General features: G+C 46.0%; 1 protein-coding gene across 3 annotated transcripts in view; it reads left to right on the top strand.

Annotated features, from left to right (window-relative positions):
• Positions 1 to 3,690: 3,690 nt before the first annotated feature.
• PTPN2 (protein tyrosine phosphatase non-receptor type 2) overlaps positions 3,691 to 21,577 on the top strand; it is a 60,637-nt gene continuing 42,750 nt past the window's right edge. For all 3 annotated transcript variants that reach the window (XM_065398704.1, XM_065398705.1, XM_065398703.1), the window contains exons 1-2: positions 3,691 to 3,923; positions 10,913 to 11,003. In XM_065398704.1, the coding sequence (XP_065254776.1) occupies positions 3,855 to 3,923; positions 10,913 to 11,003 (160 nt within the window). In that variant the 5' untranslated portion in view covers positions 3,691 to 3,854. The remainder of the gene's footprint in view (positions 3,924 to 10,912; positions 11,004 to 21,577) is intronic.

The raw sequence follows: 21,577 nt of genomic DNA, 5'->3' as shown, positions 1-21,577 counted from the left end.
ATATGGATGGAACAAAAATGTCTAAACGTGGTGAAATAAACCATGTATGTGTTTTGTCTCCTTGCTCTGTCAGGAACCTCACTCTTCACAAACATTTGAAGCATGACCTTGATCACCATTGCACAATAACAGAGAGAGAGAGTGTGTGTGTGTGTGTGTGTTTGTGTGAACAAAATAGGAAATCCACCAACATAAAAAAGGCAGAGTAAAGGTTGCCCTGTGCTATCTTGTGCCCTCCCAGAACACTCAAACCTCTGAAATAGCTTAGGTCAGTGGTTTTAAAACTTTTTTTCTGGGGACTCAGTTGAAGAAAATTGTTGATGCCCATTACCCAACAGAGCTGGGGATGAGGGGTGTGGGAGGGCTCAGGGCTGGAGCAGGGGACTGGGGCATGGGGTGGGGCAGCAGCAGGTCTGGTTCCTAGACGGAGGCACACAAGCGGCTCTGCACGACTCTCGCCCACAGGCACACACCCCCCCCCCGTTGCCGGCCAATGGGAGTGCAGAGCCGGTGCTGGGACAGCATGTGGAGCCCTGTGGCCTCCCTGCCTAGAAGCCAGACCCGCTGCTGGCTGCTTCCGAGGCACAGCGTGGTGTCGGAAAAGGTAGGCACTAGCCTGCCTTAGCTGGGCAGCACCGCCGATGGGACTTTTAACATCCCGGTCAACGGTGCTGACCAGAGCAAGGCGACCCAGTGCCTTACATGCCACAACACAGTAGTGGGTCGCAACCCACGGTTTGCAAAACACTGGCTTAGGTCATAGGTGCCAACTTTCTCCAGCACCGGTGAGTGCCCGCGCCCCCCCGCCCTGACTCCACCCTTTCCCCGCCCCCATTCCAACCCCATCCCCAAAGTCCCCGCCCTAACTTTGCCCCCTCCCTGCCCCTATTGGATCCCTTCCCCAAATCCCTGCCCCGGCCCCGCCACTTCCCCCAGCGCGCCGCGTTCCACCTCCCTCCCTGCCCCGTGAATCAGCTGTTTTGCGGCGCAAGCACTGCGGGGAGGGAGAAGCAGGACACGGTGGCGCACTCGCGGAGGAGGCGGAGGTAAGCTGGAGCTGGGGAGGTGGGGTGGGGAGCTGCCGGTGGGTGCTGAGCACCCACCAATTTTTTTCCAGGGGTGCTCCAGCCCCGGAGCCTATGGCTTAGGTAATCAAACTTCAACTTCTGAACACCAGGAAATACAGAGTGAAGGGACATACCAACATAACCTTAACTCTAGTCCAGGGGTGGGCAAACTACAGCCCGTGGGCTGGATCCGGCCCACCAGCTGTTTTAATCTGCCCTCGAGCTCCTACTAGGGAGCGGGGTCTGGGGCTTGCCCCACTCCGGTGCACCAGCTGGGGAGCAGGGTCAAGGGCCGCACCATTCGGCTCCCGGAAGCAGCGGAATGTCCCCCCTCCAGCTCCTACGTGTAGGGGCAGCCAGGAGGCTCTGCTCCGCATGCTGCCCCCGCCCAAAATGCCGCCTCCTCAGCTCCCATTGGCCGGGAACTGCAGCCAATGGGAGCTACAGGGACGGCACCTGCGGATGGAGCAGCACGCAACAGAGCCGCCTGGCCGTGCCTCTGTGTTGGAGCCAGAGGGGGGATATGCCGCTGCTTCTGGGAGCCGCTTGAGGTAAGTGCCACCCGGAGCCCGCACACCTGAGCCACCTCCCCGCAACCCAACCCCCTGCCCCAGCCCTGATCCCCCTCCCTCCGAAGCCCTCGGTCCCAGCCTGGAGCACCCTCCTGTACCCTAAATCCTCATCCTCAGCCCCACCCCAGAGCTCTCACCACCAGTTGGAGCCCCAACCCCCTGCCTCAGCCCTGATTCCCCTCACACCCTCTGAATCCCTCGGTCCCAGCCCAGAGCACCCTCCTACACCCCAAACGCTTCATCCCCAGCCCCACCCCAGAGCCCACCCCCCCCACCCGGAGACTTCTGAACTCATTTCTGGCCCCACCCCAGGGCCCGCACCCCCAGCCAGAACCCTCACCCCCTCCCGCACTCCAACCCCAATTTCATAAACATTCATGGCCCGCCATACAATTTCTATACCCAGATGTGGTCCTCGGGCCAAAAAGTTTGCCCACCCCTGCTCTAGCCTCCTGAAGCTGATAATAGCCACTGGAAATTATCTGCATACACTTCAGCTGTATTAGGTGTAGCTGTATTAAATGAAGGGATTAATTGGAACAGCTTGGCATAGCTGTGATTGGGAGTCCTGCCTTGCTTAGAGAGTGACACCCACTCCCTGCCTCCTCAGCATGTGTGATCTAAAGAAAGATGTGCACCTGTACTTTGAGATATTGCCTCATTTCAGTGCTGATTTCTGAAGATTATATCAGAACTTATGTACAGGGATGATCTTGCCATGGGAACTGTCAGCACAGAGGTGAGATATGAGAGCGACCTGCAGATGCAGTGATGGGTAAGTGAAAAGAAAGGTCAGATGGCATTTTGTGCGTAAAGAGACTGTAAAATGACCAGGCAGGCCGGCATTTCTGCAGACTGGGCTAAGTGTTTGAATGCAGGGCGGGTGCAGGCTGCTCGTGGTCAGTGCAGCTCACTCAAACAGCTCCCAGCTGCAGCAAAGAGGTGTTTGACTCTATGCCAGCGGCCCCTTGCTGTGCTCCCCCGGGAACACGCCCTGCCGGCAAAGGCAGCAGGCACACATGGGGCTGGGCTTAGGGTGACCAGACAGCAAGTGTGAAAAATCGGGACGGGGTGGAGGGTAATAGGAGCCTATATAAGAAAAAGACCCCAAAATCGGGACTGTCCCTATAAAATTGGGACATCTGGTCACCAGGGCCGGCTCTGGCTTTTTTGCCGCCCTAGGCAAAAAAGCCTCCCGCCGCCCCCCTCCCGCTCCCCCAGCGCGGCAGGGGAGGGCGCCGAGCCCGGCCGCAGGCCCGCAATCCCGGACCGGCCGGAGCGCCGGGAGCAGGGCGGAGAGCCCGGCCGGGGCTCTCCGCTCTCCCCGGCGGCCGGAGCGCCGGGAGCAGGGCAGAGAGCCCGGCCGGGGCTCTCCGCTCTCCCCGACCGGCCGGAGCGCCAGGGCGAGGGCGGCGAGCCCGGCGGGGCCCCGCTCTCCCCGACCGGCCGGAGCGCCGGGGGGAGGGCGGCGAGCCCGGCCGGGGCCCCGCTCTCCCCGACCGGCCGGAGCGCCGGGGGGAGGGCGGCGAGCCCGCTGCGGCCCCGCTCTCCCCGACCGGCCGGAACGGCCCACCGCGCCGCCCACTCCAGGCGCCGCCCCAAGCACATGCTTGGTGGGCTGGTGCCTGGAGCCGGCCCTGCTGGTCACCCTAGCTGGACTTGAGCAGCGCTCCCACAGGGCAGAGTTAAGGTGACGCGGGCACCGGTCGCTCGGCACGTTCCGGTGTTTGGCGGTTGAGCGTTGTCCCTTCGCTGCTGGGGGTTTGTCAGCCAGTCACACCTCTCAGGATTCCGAGCCCAGCGCGCGCTGGGGATTAGCGGAGACCCCCGAGCGGCGCGGAGAGGGGCGGGGCTCTGGTCCTGCCTCAACTCCTGCCCTCGCTGTTCTCCCCCACTTACAGCGGAGCGGGTAGGGAGCGCACTGTCGGTCCCGCCCCCTCCCCACCTGTGTGTTCTCCCACCCCGGCCCAGAACGGATCGTGACGTCAGCCCAGGTGCTTTCCCTGGGGCGGGGTTTCGACTGCCCGGGTAGGCGGAGGCTGGTTGGCTGGGAGCGCGCATGCGCATGACGGCGGCGGGGACTAGCGAGCCGCGGCGAACTGTGAGGCAGTCAAAGACGGAGCGCTCGCCGCCGCTCGTGCTCTGGGCGTAGCAAGCGAGCGAGAGGTTATGAGCCTGCAGGACTCCAGCGGCCACCCTCGCTCCGGCCGCGGCCATGGCAGCCTCCATAGAGCAGGAGTTCCAGGAGATCGACACTGCTAACGACTGGCAGGCTCGCTACTTTGTGAGTGAACGAGGGACTCCCTTTATCGGGGCGGGGAGGGAGAGACAGGGGGCTCTGGCCGGCACGCGCGGCTCTTTTCCTGTACTGGGGAGCGGAAGTCGTTGGGCCACGGCTTGATTTCAGGTGCGCGCGGCAGCGCCAGCACCAAGCCGTGTGACGATACTGCGCATGTTCCGAGAAGGGGCGGGGGGGGAGAATAGCGCCGTGGAAGTGCGCATGCTCCATGGGAGACGTGAGGAGGTGCACAGGGCTGTTGGAAGCACGCATGCGTCAAGTACGAGGGGGGGGGTGAGCGGATGAGCGTGTTGGGTGAAGTGCGCATGCTCCAGAGGGCAGAGCAGAGTGAAATGCGCACGCGCGACCATGAGTTTTCGCCTTCCGACGCCCCCACTTCTTAGACTGGCCTCTCGGGCGCTGCCTGCTGAAGCAGTGCCGCGATGTGCTTGTCAGGCTGCTCTGCCGGGCTGCCCTTCGCACGCTGCTGACCCCTCTTATCCTGGGTTTCGGTCTGCAGCGGTATAAAGCAATAGCTGTGAAATACTCCCGAGTTAGCAAAGGGCTGCAGCGGCTGCCAGCTTTGCAGTGGTGCTGGGGCATTCATGCTAGTCCCTTGGTTTACAGCGTAGCACCAATATTCTGGCAGCGTTAACTGTTTGTAATGATTTAATGGCACACCCTGTGTATACCTTGGACCACGTCACACGTTGTCATGTTACTAGAAGTTGCATGATGTGTAGTAACTGTCTTTAATGTCCTGGGTGAGGGGTCACCTGAATCAGAGCAACTGTGTCCTATTTTAGCAAAAATAGTAGTGATTAATAATAATTTGCACTCCTATCCTTTGAGTTAAGGTTTTATAAAATAGCTTTACAAACATTGCTGATCTAGCTTGCATCACACCCCACAGATTTATTAGATATTAGGTGTGTTTTACAAATGAGGAATAAGCAGCAGTAAGTGAATGTAACTTGTGAAGGCCTTGTCTACACTGCTACTTTATAGTGCTCCAACTTACTCATTTAGGGGTGTGAACCCTCCCCCCCCCACCTCCTCCTGGGTGCTGCAAGTTTCAGTGCTGTAAAATGCCAGTGTAGACAGCACTGGGAGCTACTTCCCTTGTGGGGGTGTTTTTTGTGCAGCACTGGTGCTGTGACTACACAGCCATGTTAAGACATACGTAAAAGTCAGATGGCAAACCTGCTGACTTCCTATCCCATTATGCTGTGCTTTCATTCTGTTAAACTAAAATTGCAATGTATTTTACTCTTAAACTTTGTTGTTAAATATATATGCAAATAACATACAGTATCTGAAACAGTGAAATAATACTAAGATTTAAATTTAACGGGGCAGACGATAATAAATTAAGCAAAATTTCACAGATGGCAAAGTGTACCAGTAGTAGTTCTGTAACCAATATTGCCCACCACTACTAGCAAAATGTATGCAGAATATCACATGGTGTATGTCCATAGTGTGTAAATTATCTTTCTTAAATCATCTTAATTTTATTAAAATAAACCGGATGGAATAAATTCACATGAAAATGTAAATAGCAAAAGCTCTGGAAGGCTTTTCAGTTAGTTACAGATTTTCTGTTCTGAATTCAGCTATATTGTGTAGATATTTCCAAATTCTGCCATTCTGGTGTTTTACACTGTGAAGTGTTTTCAGTAATCTCTTGAGCAATTTTTCATTTATCTCTGCTCCTTAAAATGTTTTTGTTTTTTGTTTGTAATATTTCTGCAATTTTATTAAATAAAATATAAAACCAGATAAATGGGTTTTTGTGACAGAGGCAAAAATATTTTTATGCAAGTATTTCTGTTCACATGAAATTACTTTCACCATTGACATGTCTGATATATGTGCTGAAGTATTACTTACTTTCCTACCCCCTCCTCCTGTCCCCCAAGCCTCCCCATATAGATAGGTAATAAATACTGGAGGCAAGGGAGACTACTAATTATGCTCAGGGAATTCTTAAGGAAAAATTCAATAGGTGAAAGAAGGTGGGATTTCCTTCCTTGTAGAGTGAGCCCTCCAGTTCCATGGACTTGCCATTGTTTGTGGAGAAATTCCATGGCTCTCTGGGGAGAGATTAGGAATTTCTATAGAAGACTGGCTTCTTTGTGCTACTCCCTGGGGTCCATGCAATGATGACTCTCTGATTAGCATTTGTCCCCAGTGATATTTCTGTGTGGATTTGCTCTGGGATGATGCTGTGTATTACACCTGATCCCTGATCGTGTTCCTCCCAGTTGTGGAGCCCAGTTCAAAGGTGGGAGCTTCTGTGATATTGGAGTGAGAGGTTGAGGTGTGGTTGGGGTCAACTCTCCTCCAACAGATTTTGGGTCATTGTAATGATATCCTCTGCTAGTTTAACTTCTGTGGCAAATCAGAGGGGTTTGTATGTAAACATGCATATTGAGAGAGAAGGGCTTAAAGAAGTGCATTCTGATGAGAGGTTTCTTTTGGATAATTTTGTTGTTTTTAGCTCTTGTATCTCTAGTAGATTGAGCTGCTCCAAAATTGTCAGTAAATGTGCACTAACCTTTTTAAGAGAGACTTTTTAAAAATAAAAACGTGATATTTATTTTTATGGAAAACTACACAACACTTATCACGCATATTTTTAATGCACAAATGTTTAAATTGTTTATATGTAATGATATTTCAATATAAGTGACAATATTAATTTTAGGTTATAGTTCCATAGAAATCCTCTCTGATTATGCCTGTTTTCAGGAAGAACAGTGAAGACCATTTGAAGAGATTTGAGGAGAATGGGGCTTTTTTGCAATGAGGATGATGCAGAAGGTAGATTGAAGGAAGCCTATGAGGAGATTACAATAGTCGAGGCAAAGAATAGTCAGGACCCCTTCAATGGCTTTACTGGAGAGGAAAAACGGGGAGAATATTTTTTGAGTCATGTAGGACCTTATTGTCAGAAGTAGCAGCATCACTGACGTGAAGGAAGAAGAGAAGACTTGACAAGGTGTATTGTAGAGTAAAAAACTTTTATTTATCTCCTCAGATAGAACTACAGAGACTACAAAAAGTCTCTGTCACAGTTAGTCAGACTCAGCAGACGCCTGGCACTCTAGCCATCTCTTTTATTTGACTGTATTAGATGAAGCTGGCCTTGGAGGATGAAGCTGGGGAAGGGCACAAATACTGTCTATAATAGGTCTTGGAACATGTTGGTAGAATTTCTTGTTTCAGATGGTGGAGGAAGTAAGCAGGGGAGGTGGGCATTTTAGTCTTGATTCTGACCAATAGGGAGAAATTGGTTGTGAATCTGAAGGTAAAAGGCAATTTGGGTGAAAGTGATAGAATCAAGATTCCTAAGGAGAGGGAGGAATGAGTACCAGAATAAGGACAATAGATTTCAAAAAGGCAGACTTCAACAAACTCTGAAAACTGGTAGGTAAGTTCTTGGGAGGAACATCTAAGGGAAAAAGTCAGGAGAGTTGGCACTTAGAGATATTAAAGGCATAATAGGAGACTAACCAGAAGAGAAGGAAAGATGGGAAGAATAGTAAGAGGCCAATATGGCTCCATCAAGAACTCTTTAATCATTTAAAAATCAAAGGGAAAACTACAAAAGTTACACCTAAAAATTATGCACACAATGTTTAAAAATTCTGTGTAGTTTTTGTCAACATTACACAACATAATCACTCCAGTTTCAGTTTTCGTAATTTATTTCAAAGTATCTGTCAAGTATGCCAACAATACAGATTAAAAAAAAAAAAAAAAAATCCCTCAGGAGGAGAGTTTAAGAAAAAAAACACCATGACATCCTAGAGCCCAGCTGCGGGGCACCCTCCAATCCAGACACGCGCACCTGCTCCCCCCTCTCCCCCCAGAGCCCAGCTTTGGGGCACCCTCTCCCCTCAGAGCTCAGCTGCAGGGCATCCTCAGAGCCCAGACACCCTCCTACTTCTCCTCAGAGTCTTTACTCCCCCCAGCTTCTTTACTGTGGGATGTGGTGTGGTGCTGCCCTGCCCTTCTTCACCCTTTGCGAGAACTGGGTCTCCTGGGCTCTCTTCTGTCCCCGGGTGGATGAGGATCAAGCCGGGCAGCCAGAGTGTGCAGAGCCTCCATCCCCACCAGCCTGGGCACTCCACTCACTGTGAGCTGGAGAGCTGGGCTTTGCAGAGTCCAGCAGCCCCTAATGGCTGCCAGCAGCTCTACAGCCCCAATTCTGTAGTGGAAACATGAAATTATGCACAAATTCTGCATTGCACAGGGGCGCAGAATTCCCCCAGGAGTAAAAAAGTAGAAGAATGGACAAATTGCTAAGGATGAATACAGATGAATAGAGCAAGCATATAGGGACAAAATCAGAAAGGCTAAGGCACAAGATGAGTTACATCTTGCAAGGGACATGAAAGACCTATATTTACAGAATCTCTTCTTACTACGGAGCAAGAAAAGAATGAAGGAAAGTGTAGTCCACTCTTTAGTGGGACTAAATAGCGGGTCTGATAACCGATATCAAGAAGGCCTGAGAAGTTTAATGCCTGTTTTGCTTCAGACTTCATTTAAAGATTAGTTGTGACCAGATGCTTAACACAGTTAACATTAACAGCAAGGTGGAAAGAATACAAGCCAGAATAGGGAAAGAACAGATTGAAGAATATTTTAGATAAGTTAGATGTATTCAAGTTGGGAGGCCTGACAAAGTTCAGCCGAGTGTACTTAAAGGAATCTTGGCACTGTTAACAGTTGTCTTTGAGAATTCATGGAGGACAGGGGAGGTCCCGGAGGACTGGAGAAGGGCAAATATAGTACCGTTCTTTTAAAAAAGGCTGATTGGTCTATACCCCAGGTCCTCTTAGTTCCCTAACTTCCATACCTGGAACAAATTATTAAACAACGTTTGTAAGCGCCTACAGGATAATACCGCTATAAGAAATAGCCAGCATGGATTTCAAGGATAAATCATGCCAGATCAACTTAATTTCCTTCTTTGTCATGATTCCTGGCTTAGTGGATGTTGTTGTTTTTATTTTTTTTGGGGGGGAGGGAGCAGTAGACATGATGTATCTTGGTTTTAGTAAGACTTTTGACACTGGTCTTCCATGACATTCTTATAAGCAAACTAGGGAAATGTGTTCTAGCTGAAATTATTATAAAATGGGTGTATATCTGGTTGAAAGACTGTACTCAAAGTAGTTATCAATGGATCACTATCATACTGGGAAGATATATTCAGTGGGGTCCCACAGAGATCTGTCGTTGGCCAGATACTTGTTCTACATTTTCATTAATGACTTGGATAATGTAGTGGAGAGTATGCTTATAAAATTTGCAGATGGCACTAAGATGGGAGGAGTTGCTAGCACTTTGGAGAACAGGGTTAGAATTTAAAATGACTTACATAAATCCACAAGATGAAATTGGGAAAAGACAAGGGGAAAGTACTACACTTAGGAAGGAAAGATCAAATGCACAACTACAAAATCGGGAGTGACTGGCTGGCTAGGTGATAGTATTGCTGAAAAGGATCTGGGGGTTATAGTGGATCACAAATTGAATATGAGCCAACAATGTGATGCACTTTTCTGGGGTATATTAACGGGAGTATTGTATGGAAGTCATGGGAGGTATTTGTCCCATTCTACTCAGCACTGGTAAGGCCTCAGCTGGAATAGTGTATCCAGTTTCGGACACTTCACTTTAAGAAAGATTCAGACAAATTGGAGAGCAACAAAAATGATAAAAGATTTAGAAAACATGACCTATGAGGAGAGGTTTAAACAAGTGAGCATGTTTCTTCTTGGGGGGGGGGGGGGGAGAAGACTGTAGGGGTGACCTGATAAGTCTCCAATATGTTAAGGGCTGTTAGAGAGAGGATGGGGATAAATTGTTCTCCATGTCCACTGACGGTAGGACAAGAAGTAATAAGCTTAATCTGCCACAAGGGAGATGTAGGTTAGTAAGTTTTTCCTAATGTCTAACTTTTAAGGAAAGTTAAGTACTGGAATAGGTTACCAAGGGAGGCTGTGGAATCCCCATCATTGAAGATTTTTAAGAACAGGTTAGACAAACACCTGTCAGAGATGATTTAGGTATACTAGGGCCTGCCTCAGCAGAGGGCGCTGGACTGAATGGCCCCTCAAGGTCTCTTCTCTTCTACGTTTCTGAAATTCTGTATTTTGAGGCCACTGTCATTAGTCAAGGGCCAATCGCTAAAACCCCTTCTCCATCCCTTCACACAATCTACTTCCCCGTTCTTCTGGACTGTTAAATAGAATTGTCTCTCAGAACACTCTGGAAATATACATGTTCTAGGAACTTCTGAGAGCAGACCCTCAAAATACTTCCCTTGCTGTCCTGGGGATGGTGTGTTGTGACCTCTCTCTGATGGAGTTAATTGCCTTTGTTCCATTCCAAACAGACCCTGAATGTGGTCACCTGTGTGAGTTGTCAGACAACTGGAATAGTCCCATGATTGTTACCACAGCTACAAATCAGAAGCTAACTCAGAGTTATCTGTATGATACTGAAATCGCCAAGAACTATCAGTCTTGACAACAGAGAGGAGCTGTATTGGATTTCGCAGGCACTTCATGGTGCAGAGGGGATATCTGTAAAACAGTACTAGTCCTATCTAAGTCCCATTTTGGCATGGGAGACACCATATGAGGCCATATGCGAAGAGCATAGCCATGCCAAATCCTTCATCCTCCCTTGTTTCATGCCATGTGAAATACTCACCAAATTGTGTCTATGCTGTCTGTGCAGTGTTAACTGACTAGACAAGTGTAAGAAGCTGATAGTTCTAAATGCCAGTATTCAATAGTCAGGTTAAATGCTAGGCACAAATGAAGTCCTGAGCAAAGGTGAACCTCGATGAACTGTAATCTGATTATTTTAAAATGTTAATAAATTGGCTTGAAGATGCTCTTTTTTTGCTGTGCAGAATGTTACTCTGAATTGAGGATTTTATTATTAAACTGTATTTTTGTAATTTTAAGGAAATTCGGCATAAATCCAATGACTATCCTCATAGAGTTGCAAAATATCCAGAAAACAGAAATCGAAATAGATACAGAGATGTCAGCCCATGTAAGTATATATCCTTTGCCCGGTGTAATTAAATGCATAATGAAAACATTTTTGTCTCGTTTTTTTCCTTTTCAAAGAGATTCTTATGAACCCTTTATGTATAACCTAAAATGATTCGCTTTTGAGATGTATCTGTTTTTTTTTTCCCAATAGAAAGTTTGGTCCTTCTATAAACTGGCTTGCATGCTAAAATATGTACCTTTGGGGAAAAAATAAACCAGTGGCTGTTATAACACACTGTTACAGTGATTACTCTAATGGTAGTTATAGACACTGTGTACAAATATATAAATGTTTGTGAGCAAGCAAGGTGGACTAATTTTAAATCACTGATTCTAATCATGATTTAAATGAACAAGCAGGCAACCTTGATTTACATAATCAATTTCCATCTTGTTTTGCATTTGTATTTATTTTCCTAAAGAGAGGTTGATTTTCACTGGTTTCTATAATTAATCATGTTTAATACAGTAGTGCTTAAGGACCAACCAAGAAAGGGGGTCCCATTGTAATAGGCACTGTACAAACAGAGTGGTCCCTGCCCCCAAAGAGCTTACAATCTATATTGACAAGACAAGCAGTGGGTGGGTGAAGGGGTAGAACAGACAAGCAGAGTAAACAATGTTGTGTTGGCAAATGTCATGTTAGTGCCAAGATTCTTTTTGGGGGGTATGTGTCAGATGGGTGCTTAGGAGGGGGGATTAGTTAAAGGGAAAGGGACTGAGGGGAACAGGGCAGGAGAAAAAAGCTGAGATGAAGAAACTGAGAGGGAGGGTTGGATCAAGCACCCAATCAGCACAGGATGGAGAAAGTCCAGCCATATGTAGAAATGTCTCTGAAATGTCCAGAAATCCCTGATTTGGCTGCTTCTGCTCTTACTTGCTCGAGTCTCTGTAGTTTCCCTGAAGGTTAGATCACATAGGATGGAGGCAAGGCACAGCACCACCTGTGCTCTTAGTGCCAAGAGAGTCGGGGTGCTATCTCTTGTACAGTTCTGAGTCCAAGGGAGTGCTGGGAAGGTAACCCTGGCTGTGCCCCATTTTACCCCCTCATCCCAAAACAGGAGTCCCTGATTTGGCTGCTTCTACTTTTATTGGCTGGAATCTCTGGCTGGCCACTACTTTGTTAGCTGTGCCCCTTTATTTACATACTTTTATGGAATTTGTTAGATTCTTATATTTTTACACTTTTTATTATGTTAGAAAATGGTGAATGGTATTTCTTATTTACTAGATGATTTGTTTTGTTACTTGTGAATTGTCAAGCTGCATTTGGAGGGAAATTGGAGTTAAATTAAAATGCACAAAACCAGCATTTTAAAATTGTTTTTATTAGTTAAACGAAACTACCCTAACTGTGCTGGATACATAAGAAAAAAAATTAAATGGAAAACATGTATTGATAAATTAAAACTGATTTATTAAGCAAAGGAATTCTGGTCTGTAGATAGTGAATTGAACTGATTGTTTCTGGTCATAATATCTTTCAAGACTTTAGGACTAGTAGATCTCATCCTCTCCCACCTAGTATTTATTCATAGATTGGAAGAGAAAAATAAGTTTTCCAGCTCCCAGTCAGTTTCTCAGTGTTAAATGAACTAGTCATTGAACTGAACTAGTTGAATAAACTGAAATATAGAAAATATTATCTTTGCCCCTGCAGAAGAGGCTACTGCTGTCTAAAGCTGGTTTTGCACTTCAACAAACTCTAGTTCCAGGTACTTGGCCAGTGACTTCCACCAGTTCAGTGTTTTGACTTTCTTTAAACCTTTGGCAGCACTTGAATATTAGTGTTTTTTTAAATTTAATTTAAATGATATTAATAGAGTATGCTAAGTATGTTAATGTAGGTTGTCAGATTTTCAAATTTTATTTAAAATAGATTTATTCTTATTTGATTTAAATCTGATTCTCCCTCCCCCCCAATATTTATCCATTCTTATTTTGGTATCTGTCTCATACAGAAGCCCTGTGTTGCTTGCTAAGATATTTTTAGGGAATTTCCTCTGATAACTTTGTTTGTTGTAGCACTATTTGAATTAGTGTTGATCAGTCTTTTAACAACATTTAAAATACATGTTTTCATCTGTCAGAATTATTGGCCTTAAAATTTTTTTTTAATTGTCTATATTTAAGGGTTTGGCATGACATCTCTTCCAAAGAACTTACAGAACTATTTCAGATAATGTTTTCCATGTCATATCACCTTGAGTGCTCTTGTCTTATGTTTATCCGCTACGTAAAAATATTGATGGTTTAATCAAAACTTGTTACCTAATCAGAGCCCGATATCATAACTCTTGTTCAGAAGGGACAAGACAAGTCTTAATGCTACTTCTTTGCGAATCCAGGTCTAGAGGCTCTCTAAATATTATAGACAAAATAGGTTAATGGTTTATGACCCCTCGTTTAATGTTAGGTTTCTCCTACATGACAAAGAAGACACAAAAGGCACCATGGCTAGTGACTGGAGCATGAGCCTGTCGATCTGGAAACTCCTCTTCTGTTTCCAGTTCTGCCACTTAGCTAAAGCCACATAGTGAATAAGTCACTTGGGCCAAAACTGATTTTTGAGAGCCCAGTCTGACATACCTGGGGTCTTATTTTTGAGAAGTGCTGAGTACCTGCATTTCCAGTTGAAGTGAGTGGTAACTGCAAGTTGTCGACACATCTCAAAATTAGGCCCAAAATGTCTTAGATTTAGGCAACCAAAATCAGTGGCTGCGAAGGTAAATTTGGTAAATATCTGTGTCTCAGTTTCTCTGTCTGTAAAAATGAGGATTTTTTTTTTTGTGTGTGCTTTGAAATATCTGGATGAAAAGTGTATACAGGTGTAAAATACTAATAATAAAACATTAATCTTTATGGAGCTAGTAGCAGCTCTATTGGTATGACTTAACACTTTTTTTTTTTTTTTTAAGAAGCTTCTGTTTTTAGTTGCTTATAGCTTTGCCAAACTTTAACTGTTCTATGCTTGGTATCTGTCTCATGCTGAATTTTTCTACTAAGCATCAGCAACCCAACTTAACCACTTGGAAGGATGAAGTGAGGAAGAATAGATCTCTCTCTCTTCATTACCCCCCCTCCCCCCGTCCCTTTCTTTAAAAAGCTTCAGTGCCTCTATGGATTGGAGCAGGAATTCAAAATTAATCAGAGATTTGGTTCTGAAGTCAGAGATGCCTTTTCCTGTAGCCGTGAAAATCCACCAAGCTTTGGCCTAGTTACAAGCCTTTGAAAATTATTTGGCTATGCCCCATAGAGCCTGTTAGAAGCTTGTTACTAAAATCTGTGAACATTGCATCTGCACTGAAGATCCTGCCAGGCCCCACAGACCTTCCTGCATTCTGACTGACTGAGCACTCTCTTGGGTCTTACTGACTTTTCCATCTGCTCTGGGCATGTTTCTGTGCCCTATAGAACTAGAGCTTCAGAGAGAGGCAACAGCCATCCCTTTGGCCTAGACGAAGGAGTGCTGATATAGAACCCAGGATGAGAATGGTGTTAGTACTGTGGTCTTACAGACCTTGTTACTGAGCAATGCTCAATACACTTCCCTGAGGAGGAAGGCACATATTGTTCCCTTTTCCTGTTTTACGGATGGGATAACTGGGAGGTTGCACAAGTAGAATAGATAGAACTGGTATACCAGACTCAAGTCTCAGCCACTGCTTAACTATCTTTCAGAATGAATGAGCTAACTCTGTGTTAGATTGTGCTGTTTGTAGCAAGTAGACCCTCCAGAGCCAGGAATAGAACTGAGGAGTTCTGAGCATTCCACTGCTGTCTAGTAAATAGTGTGTAAGCTGCTGGCCATGTATGTTCATACTTCTATCATAGCTGCTCCGCAGAGGATAAACCAACTACTTCTATCAGTTGCTCTTTTAACTCAAGCTGTAGAGGTCTGTGCTGTGGATCTGGAAATCCTGGATTTAAACCCTGCTGATGACCCATGGGGGGGGGGGGGGGGAGAACAGTATGGTTCTGCACAACAGAACTTGTTTTTCAATTTTTGTAGTTAATTATCTGCAAAAACTAGATTAAAAGGTGTAGTATTAAGACCATAAAGTCAAGTACTCAAAAAATAAGGAAATGCTAGCATTAAAGTTGCCTGTGCAACCTTAGTGCCTGATCCAAAGCCCATTGGTGTCAAAGGGGATCTTTCATAGACAGGGACCATCGTGATCATCTATTCTGACCTCCTGCACATTGCAGGCCACAGAACCTCACCCACCCACTCCTGAAATAGACCCCAACCTCTGACCAAGTTACTGAAATCCTCAAATCATGGTTTAAAGACTTCTTCAAGTTACAGAGAATTCACCATTTACACTAGTTTAAACCTGTAAGTGACCCTGCACCACGCTGCTGAGGAAGGAGAAAAACCACCAACGTCTCTGCCAATCTGACCTGGGGAAAAATTCCTTCCCAACCCCAAATATGGCAATCAGACCCTGAACATGTGGGCAGGTACCCGGGGAAGAATTCTCTGTAGTAATTCAGAGCCCTCCCCACCTAGTGTCCTGTTTCCAGCCGTTAAGGATTTTTGCTACTGGCAATCCCCGATGGGCCACATGCCATTGTAGGCAGTCCCATTATACAGTCCTCTCCATAAACTTATCAAGCTCAGTCTTGAAGGTAGTTAAACTTTTTGCCCCCACTACTCCCCTTGGAAGGCTGTTCCAGAACTTCATTCCTCTAATGTTTAGAAACCTTCACCTAATTTCGAGCCTAAACTTGTTGATGGGCAGTTTATATCTATTTGTTCTTATGTCCACATTGGCGAATAACCTAAATAACTCCCCTCCCTCCCTAGTATTTATCCCTCTGATGTGTTTATAGAGAACAATCATCTCTCTCCTCAGCCTTCTTTTGGTTAGGCTAAATAAGCCAAGCTCTTTGAGTCTCCTCTCGTAAGGAAGGTTTTCCATACTTTGAATCATCCTAGTAGCCCTTCGCTTCACCTGTTCCAGTTTGAATTAATTTTTCTTAAACTTGGGAAACCAGAATTGCACACACAATTCCAGATGAGGTCTCAGCAGTATAATGGTACTAACTAGGGCTGTTGATTAATTGCAGTTAACTAAAAAAAAATGGATTAACTCATAAATTTTGTGATTAACTAAAAAGAAAATTAATCGTGATTAATCGCAGTGTTAAAAAATAGAATACCAATTGAAGTTTATTAAATATTTTGGATATTTTTCCCCTTTTTCAAATGTGTTGATTTCAATTACAACACTGAATAGAAAGTGTACAGTGCTTACTTTATATTATTTTTTATTACAAATATTTGCACTATAAAAATGATAAAAGGAAAAAAGTATTTTTCAGTTCACCTCATACAAGTACTGTTGTGCAATTTCTTTATCATGGACTTACAATGTAGTTTTTTGTTTTTGTTTTTTTGGTTACATAACTTTTTTGTTTTTGAGTGCAATGTAAAACTTCAGAGCCTACAAGTCCACTCAGTCCTACTTCTTGTGCAGCCAATTGCTAAGAGAAACAAGTTTGTTTACATTTACAGGAGATAATACTGCCCGCTTCTTGTTTACAATGTCACCTGAAAGTGAGAACGGATGTTCGCATGGCACTTTTGTAGCTGGCATTGCAAGGTATTTTATGTCCCAGATATGCTAAACATTCGTGTGTCCCTTCATGCTTTGGCCACCATTTCAGAGGACATGATTTCATGCTGATGACGCTCGTTAAAAAAAATAATGCGTTAATTAAATTTGTGACTGAACTCCTTGGAGGAGAATTGTACGTCTCCTGCTCTGTGTTTTATCTGCATTCTGCCATATATTTCATGTTATAGCAGTCTCTGATGATGACCCAGCACATGTTGTTCGTTTTAAGAACACTTTCATGGCAGATTTGACAAAACGCATAGAAGGTACCAATGTAAGATTTCTAAAGATAGCTACTGCACTAGACCCAAGGTTTAAGAATCTGAAGTGGCTTCCAAAATCTGAGAGGCGCACGAGGTGTGGAGCAGGCTTTCATAAGTCTTAAAAGAGCAACGCTTCAGTGCGGAAACTAGAGAACCTGAACCACCAAAAAAGAAAATCAACCTTCTGCTGGTGGCATCTGACTCAGATGATGAAAATGAACATGCATGGTCTGCACTGCTTTGGATCGTTATCGAGCAGAACCCATCTTCAGCATGGATGCATGTCCTCTGGAATGGTGATTGAAGCATGAAGGGACATCTGAATCTTTAGCGCATCTGGCACGTAAATATCTTGCAATCCCTGCTACAACAGTGCCATGCGAACGCCTGTTCTCACTTTCAGGTGACATTGTAAACAAGAAGCAGGCAGCATTATCTCCTGCAAATGTAAACAAACTTGTTTGTCTGAGCGATTGGCTGAACAAGAATCAGGACTGAGTGGACTTGTAGGCTCTAAAGTTTTACGTTTTGTTTTTGAGTACAGTTATTTTTTTTGTACATAACTTTACGTATGTAAGTTCAACTTTCATGATCGAGATTGTATTACAGTACTTGTATTTTTCAGTTCACTTAATACTATTTTATTTGTACAGTACAAATATTTATGATAAAAAATAAATATAAAGTGAGCATTGTACACTTTGTATTCTGTGTTGTAATTGAAATCAATATATTTGAAAATGTGGAAAACATCCAAAAATATTTATATAAATGGTATTCTATTATTAAACAGTGTGATTAATCGCGATTAATTTTTTTTAAATGCTTGACATCCCTAGTACGAACACTTCCCTGTCTCTACTGGAAATACCTTGCCTGATGCATCCTAGGAGTGCATTAGCCTTTTTCATGGCTGCATCACGTTGACGGCTCATAGTCATCCTGTGATCAACCAGTACACCCAGGTCTTTCTCCTCCTCTGTTGCTTCCAACTGATAAGTCCCCAGCTTATAGCAAAAATTCTTGTTTCCATTGACTTCAGTCATCATGCCCTTGAGATGGCCCTCTTGTGTGTGTGCATTATGATAGTGTTCAATTACATTATCACAGAATATTTGTTCTACAGAGCACTGCCTCATTTTGCACACCAGATTGATGGTGAATCAGACAGGGTTGTAAGAAGAGAAGATGGTCTCTTGTAGTTAAGGCAGTAGGCTTGAACTCATGACAGTCGAGTTATATTCCTGACTTTGCCGTAGAACCCGTGTATAGTGCTGGGCAAGAGTCTGTCAAAGTGCCCATGTGTTCCCCTTTTCCCAGGGAATTCACTCCTCATTGCAGAATTTTGCTCCAGAATTTGAGCTTTAATTTGGATTTAGCAGCGTTAAATAGAATTAACCCTGCACCTGTCCACACAACGAAGCCGTTTATTTCGAAATAAAGGGCTCTTAAAATCGATTTCTGTACTCCTCCCTGACGAGCGGAGTAGCGCCAAAATCGATATTGTCATTTCGAATTAGGGTTAGTGTGGCTGCAATTCGATGGTATTGGCCTCCGGGAGCTGTCCCAGAGTGCACCATTGTGACCGCTCTGGACAGCAATCTGAACTCGCATGCACTGGCCGGGTAGACAGGAAAAGCCCCACGAACATTTGAATTTCATTTCCTGTTTGCCCAGCGTGGAGAGCACAGGTGACCACAGATAGCTCAGCTCATCAGCACAGGTAACCATGCAGGCCGATAATCGAAAAAGAGCACCAGCATGGACCGTACGGGAGGTACTGGATCTGATCGCTATATGGGGAGAGGTGCTAGCAGAACTTCGTTCGAAAAGACGAAATGCCAAAACTTTTGAAAAAATCTCCAAGGGCATGATGGAGAGAGGCCACAATAGGGACTCAGATCAGTGCCGCGTGAAAGTCAAAGAGCTCAGACAAGCCTATCAAAAAACAAAGGAGGCAAACGGTTGCTCCGGGTCAGAGCAGCGGACATGCCGCTTCTACGCCGAGCTGCATGCAATTCTAGGGGGGGCCGCCACCACTACCCCACCTGTGACAGTGGATTCCGGGACGGGGATAATCTCATCAGCTACACCTGAGGATTCTGCGGATGGGGAAGAGGAGGACGAGCTTGCGGAGAGCACCCAGCACTCCGTTCTCCCCAACAGCCAGGATCTTTTTCTCAGCCTGACTGAAGTACCCTTCCAACCCTCCCAAGCCAGTATCCAATACCATGACCCCATGGAAGGGACCTCAGGTGAGTTTACCTTTTTAAAATATAAAACATGGTTTAAAAGCAAGCGTTTTTTAATTATTATTTTGCCCTGAGGACTTGGGATGCATTCGCGGCCAGTACAGCTACTGGAAAAGTCTGTTAACGTGTCTGGGGATGGAGCGGAAATCCTCCAGGGACATCTCCATGAAGCTCTCCTGGAGGTACTCCAAAAGCCTTGCCACAAGGTTTCTGGGCAGTGCAGCCTTATTCCGTCCTTCATGGTAGGACACTTGACCACGCCATGCTTGCAGCAAGTAATCTGGTATCATTGCATGACAAAGCCTGGCAGCGTATGGTCCCGGTGTTTGCTGGCATTCAAGCAACATCCGTTCTTTATCTTACTGTGTAATCCTCAGGAGAGTGATATCGCTCATGGTAACCTGGTTGAAATATGGGAACTTCATTAAGGGGACAGAGGTGGCCGTTCCTACTGGGCTGTTTGCCTGTGGCTGAAAAGAAATCCTTCCCTGCAGTTAGCCAAGCGCAGGGTGGGGGGAATTGGCCCTGAGCTTTTCGCGTTTGGCTAGCGGGGATCTTCCCTGTTACCAGCCACGCGGTGGGGGGAGGGGTACAGCGATCATCCCAGATAATTCATGTGGGTAGGGGGGGTTAGTTTGATTTCTGCAGGGATCTTCCCTGATACCTGCCACGTGGTGGGGGGAGGGATAAAGCGATCATCCCAGAGAATTGGATGGGGGGGGGGGGGGGTTAGTTCGTTTTCTGCTGCTGAAGGTTAACAGGAAAACCGCAGCAGTCAACGGGCTTTGCTTGGTATGTGGGAAAGGAGGGCGCAGAAGCCGAAAGACAGTGGCTTACCATGGCTGCATGCAAGCTGAATTCTGTTGCCCGGACCTGCGTCTGTGATCTCTAACACCAAAGCCACAGGCACTCAATATTAAGATGGAAAATGCGACCTTGTACTGAAATCACATGTGCTATGTAATGTGAATAGTGTTGTTCACCGTGAAAGAGTATAAGCATTGTTCTGTAAAATGTATCATTTTAAAAACTTCTCTCCTTTTTTTCAACCCTCCCTCCAGCAGCTGCAAATTTTTCAAGCCTCCCTCCTCCGTCCCGAAGGCTATCTCAGATAAGGCGGCGTAGAAAGAGGACGCGAGACGACATGTTCACGGAAATAATGGAATGCACCCGCAATGAAAGAGCTCATTTGAATGAGTGGAAGGACACGGTATCTAAATTTAGGAAAGATGCCAGTGAACGTGAGGTCATGAGGGACGCTCGAGATGAGAGGTGGCAGGCTGCAATGCTGGGGCTGCTGCGTGATCAAACGGACATGCTCCGGCGTCTGGTGGAGCTTCAGGAACGGCAGCAGGATAACAGACTGCCGCTGCAGCCGCTGTATAACCTCCCTCCCCCCTCCCCATGTTCCATATCCTCCTCACCCAGACGTGTAAGAACGCGGGGGGGGAGGCTCCGTTCACTCTCCCACTCCACCCCAGTGGACAGCCCAACCAAAAGGCTGTCATTATATTGAATTTTTTCGGTGGCCTTTTACTTCCCTCCTATCCTCCTCCCAAACCTCACCCAGATTACCTTGTTGGTTCTCTCCCTATGTTTATAATCACTTAATAAAGAATACATGATTTTTAAACAATAGTGACTTTATTTCCTTTGAAAGCAAGCTGGGGGAACGGGGAGGGTGGGTTCCTTACAGAGAATGAGTCAATAAAGGGGGCGGGTTTTCACGAAGGAGAAACAAACAGAAATTTCACACTGTAGCCTGGCCAGTCATGAAACTGGTTTTCAAAGCTTCTCTGATGCACAGCGCTTCCTGGTGTGCTCTTCTTATCGCCTTGGTGTCTGGCTGCGCGTAATCAGCAGCCAGGCGATTTGCCTCAGCCTCCCACCCTGCCATAAAGGTCTCCCCCTTACTTTTGCAGAGATTGTGGAGCACACAGCAAGCAGAAATAACAATGGGGAGATTGGTTTGGCTGAGGTCTGAGCGAGTCAGTAAGGATCGCCAGCGACCTTTTAAACGGCCAAATGCACATTCTACCACCATTCTGCACTTGCTCAGCCTGTAGTTGAACAGCTCCTGACTCCTGTCCAGGCTGCCTGTGTATGGCTTCATGAGCCATGGCATTAAGGGGTAGGCTGGGTCCCCAAGAATAACTATTGGCATTTCAACATCCCCAACGGTTATTTTCTGGTCCGGGAAGTAAGTCCCTTGCTGCAGCCCTTTAAACAGAGTAGTGTTCCTGAAGACGCGAGCATCATGAACCCTTCCCGGCCAGCCCACGTTGATGTTGGTGAAACGTCCCTTGTGATCCACAAGAGCTTGCAGCACCATTGAAAAGTAACGCTTGCGGTTTATGTACTGGGTACCCTGGTGCTCCGGTGCCAAGATAGGGATGTGGGTTCCATCTATCGCCCCACCACAGTTAGGGAATC

This window comes from Emys orbicularis, chromosome 2, assembly GCF_028017835.1.
Source record: "Emys orbicularis isolate rEmyOrb1 chromosome 2, rEmyOrb1.hap1, whole genome shotgun sequence".
Lineage (NCBI taxonomy): Eukaryota > Metazoa > Chordata > Testudines > Emydidae > Emys > Emys orbicularis.
This window is presented reverse-complemented; position numbering and strand designations above follow the sequence as displayed.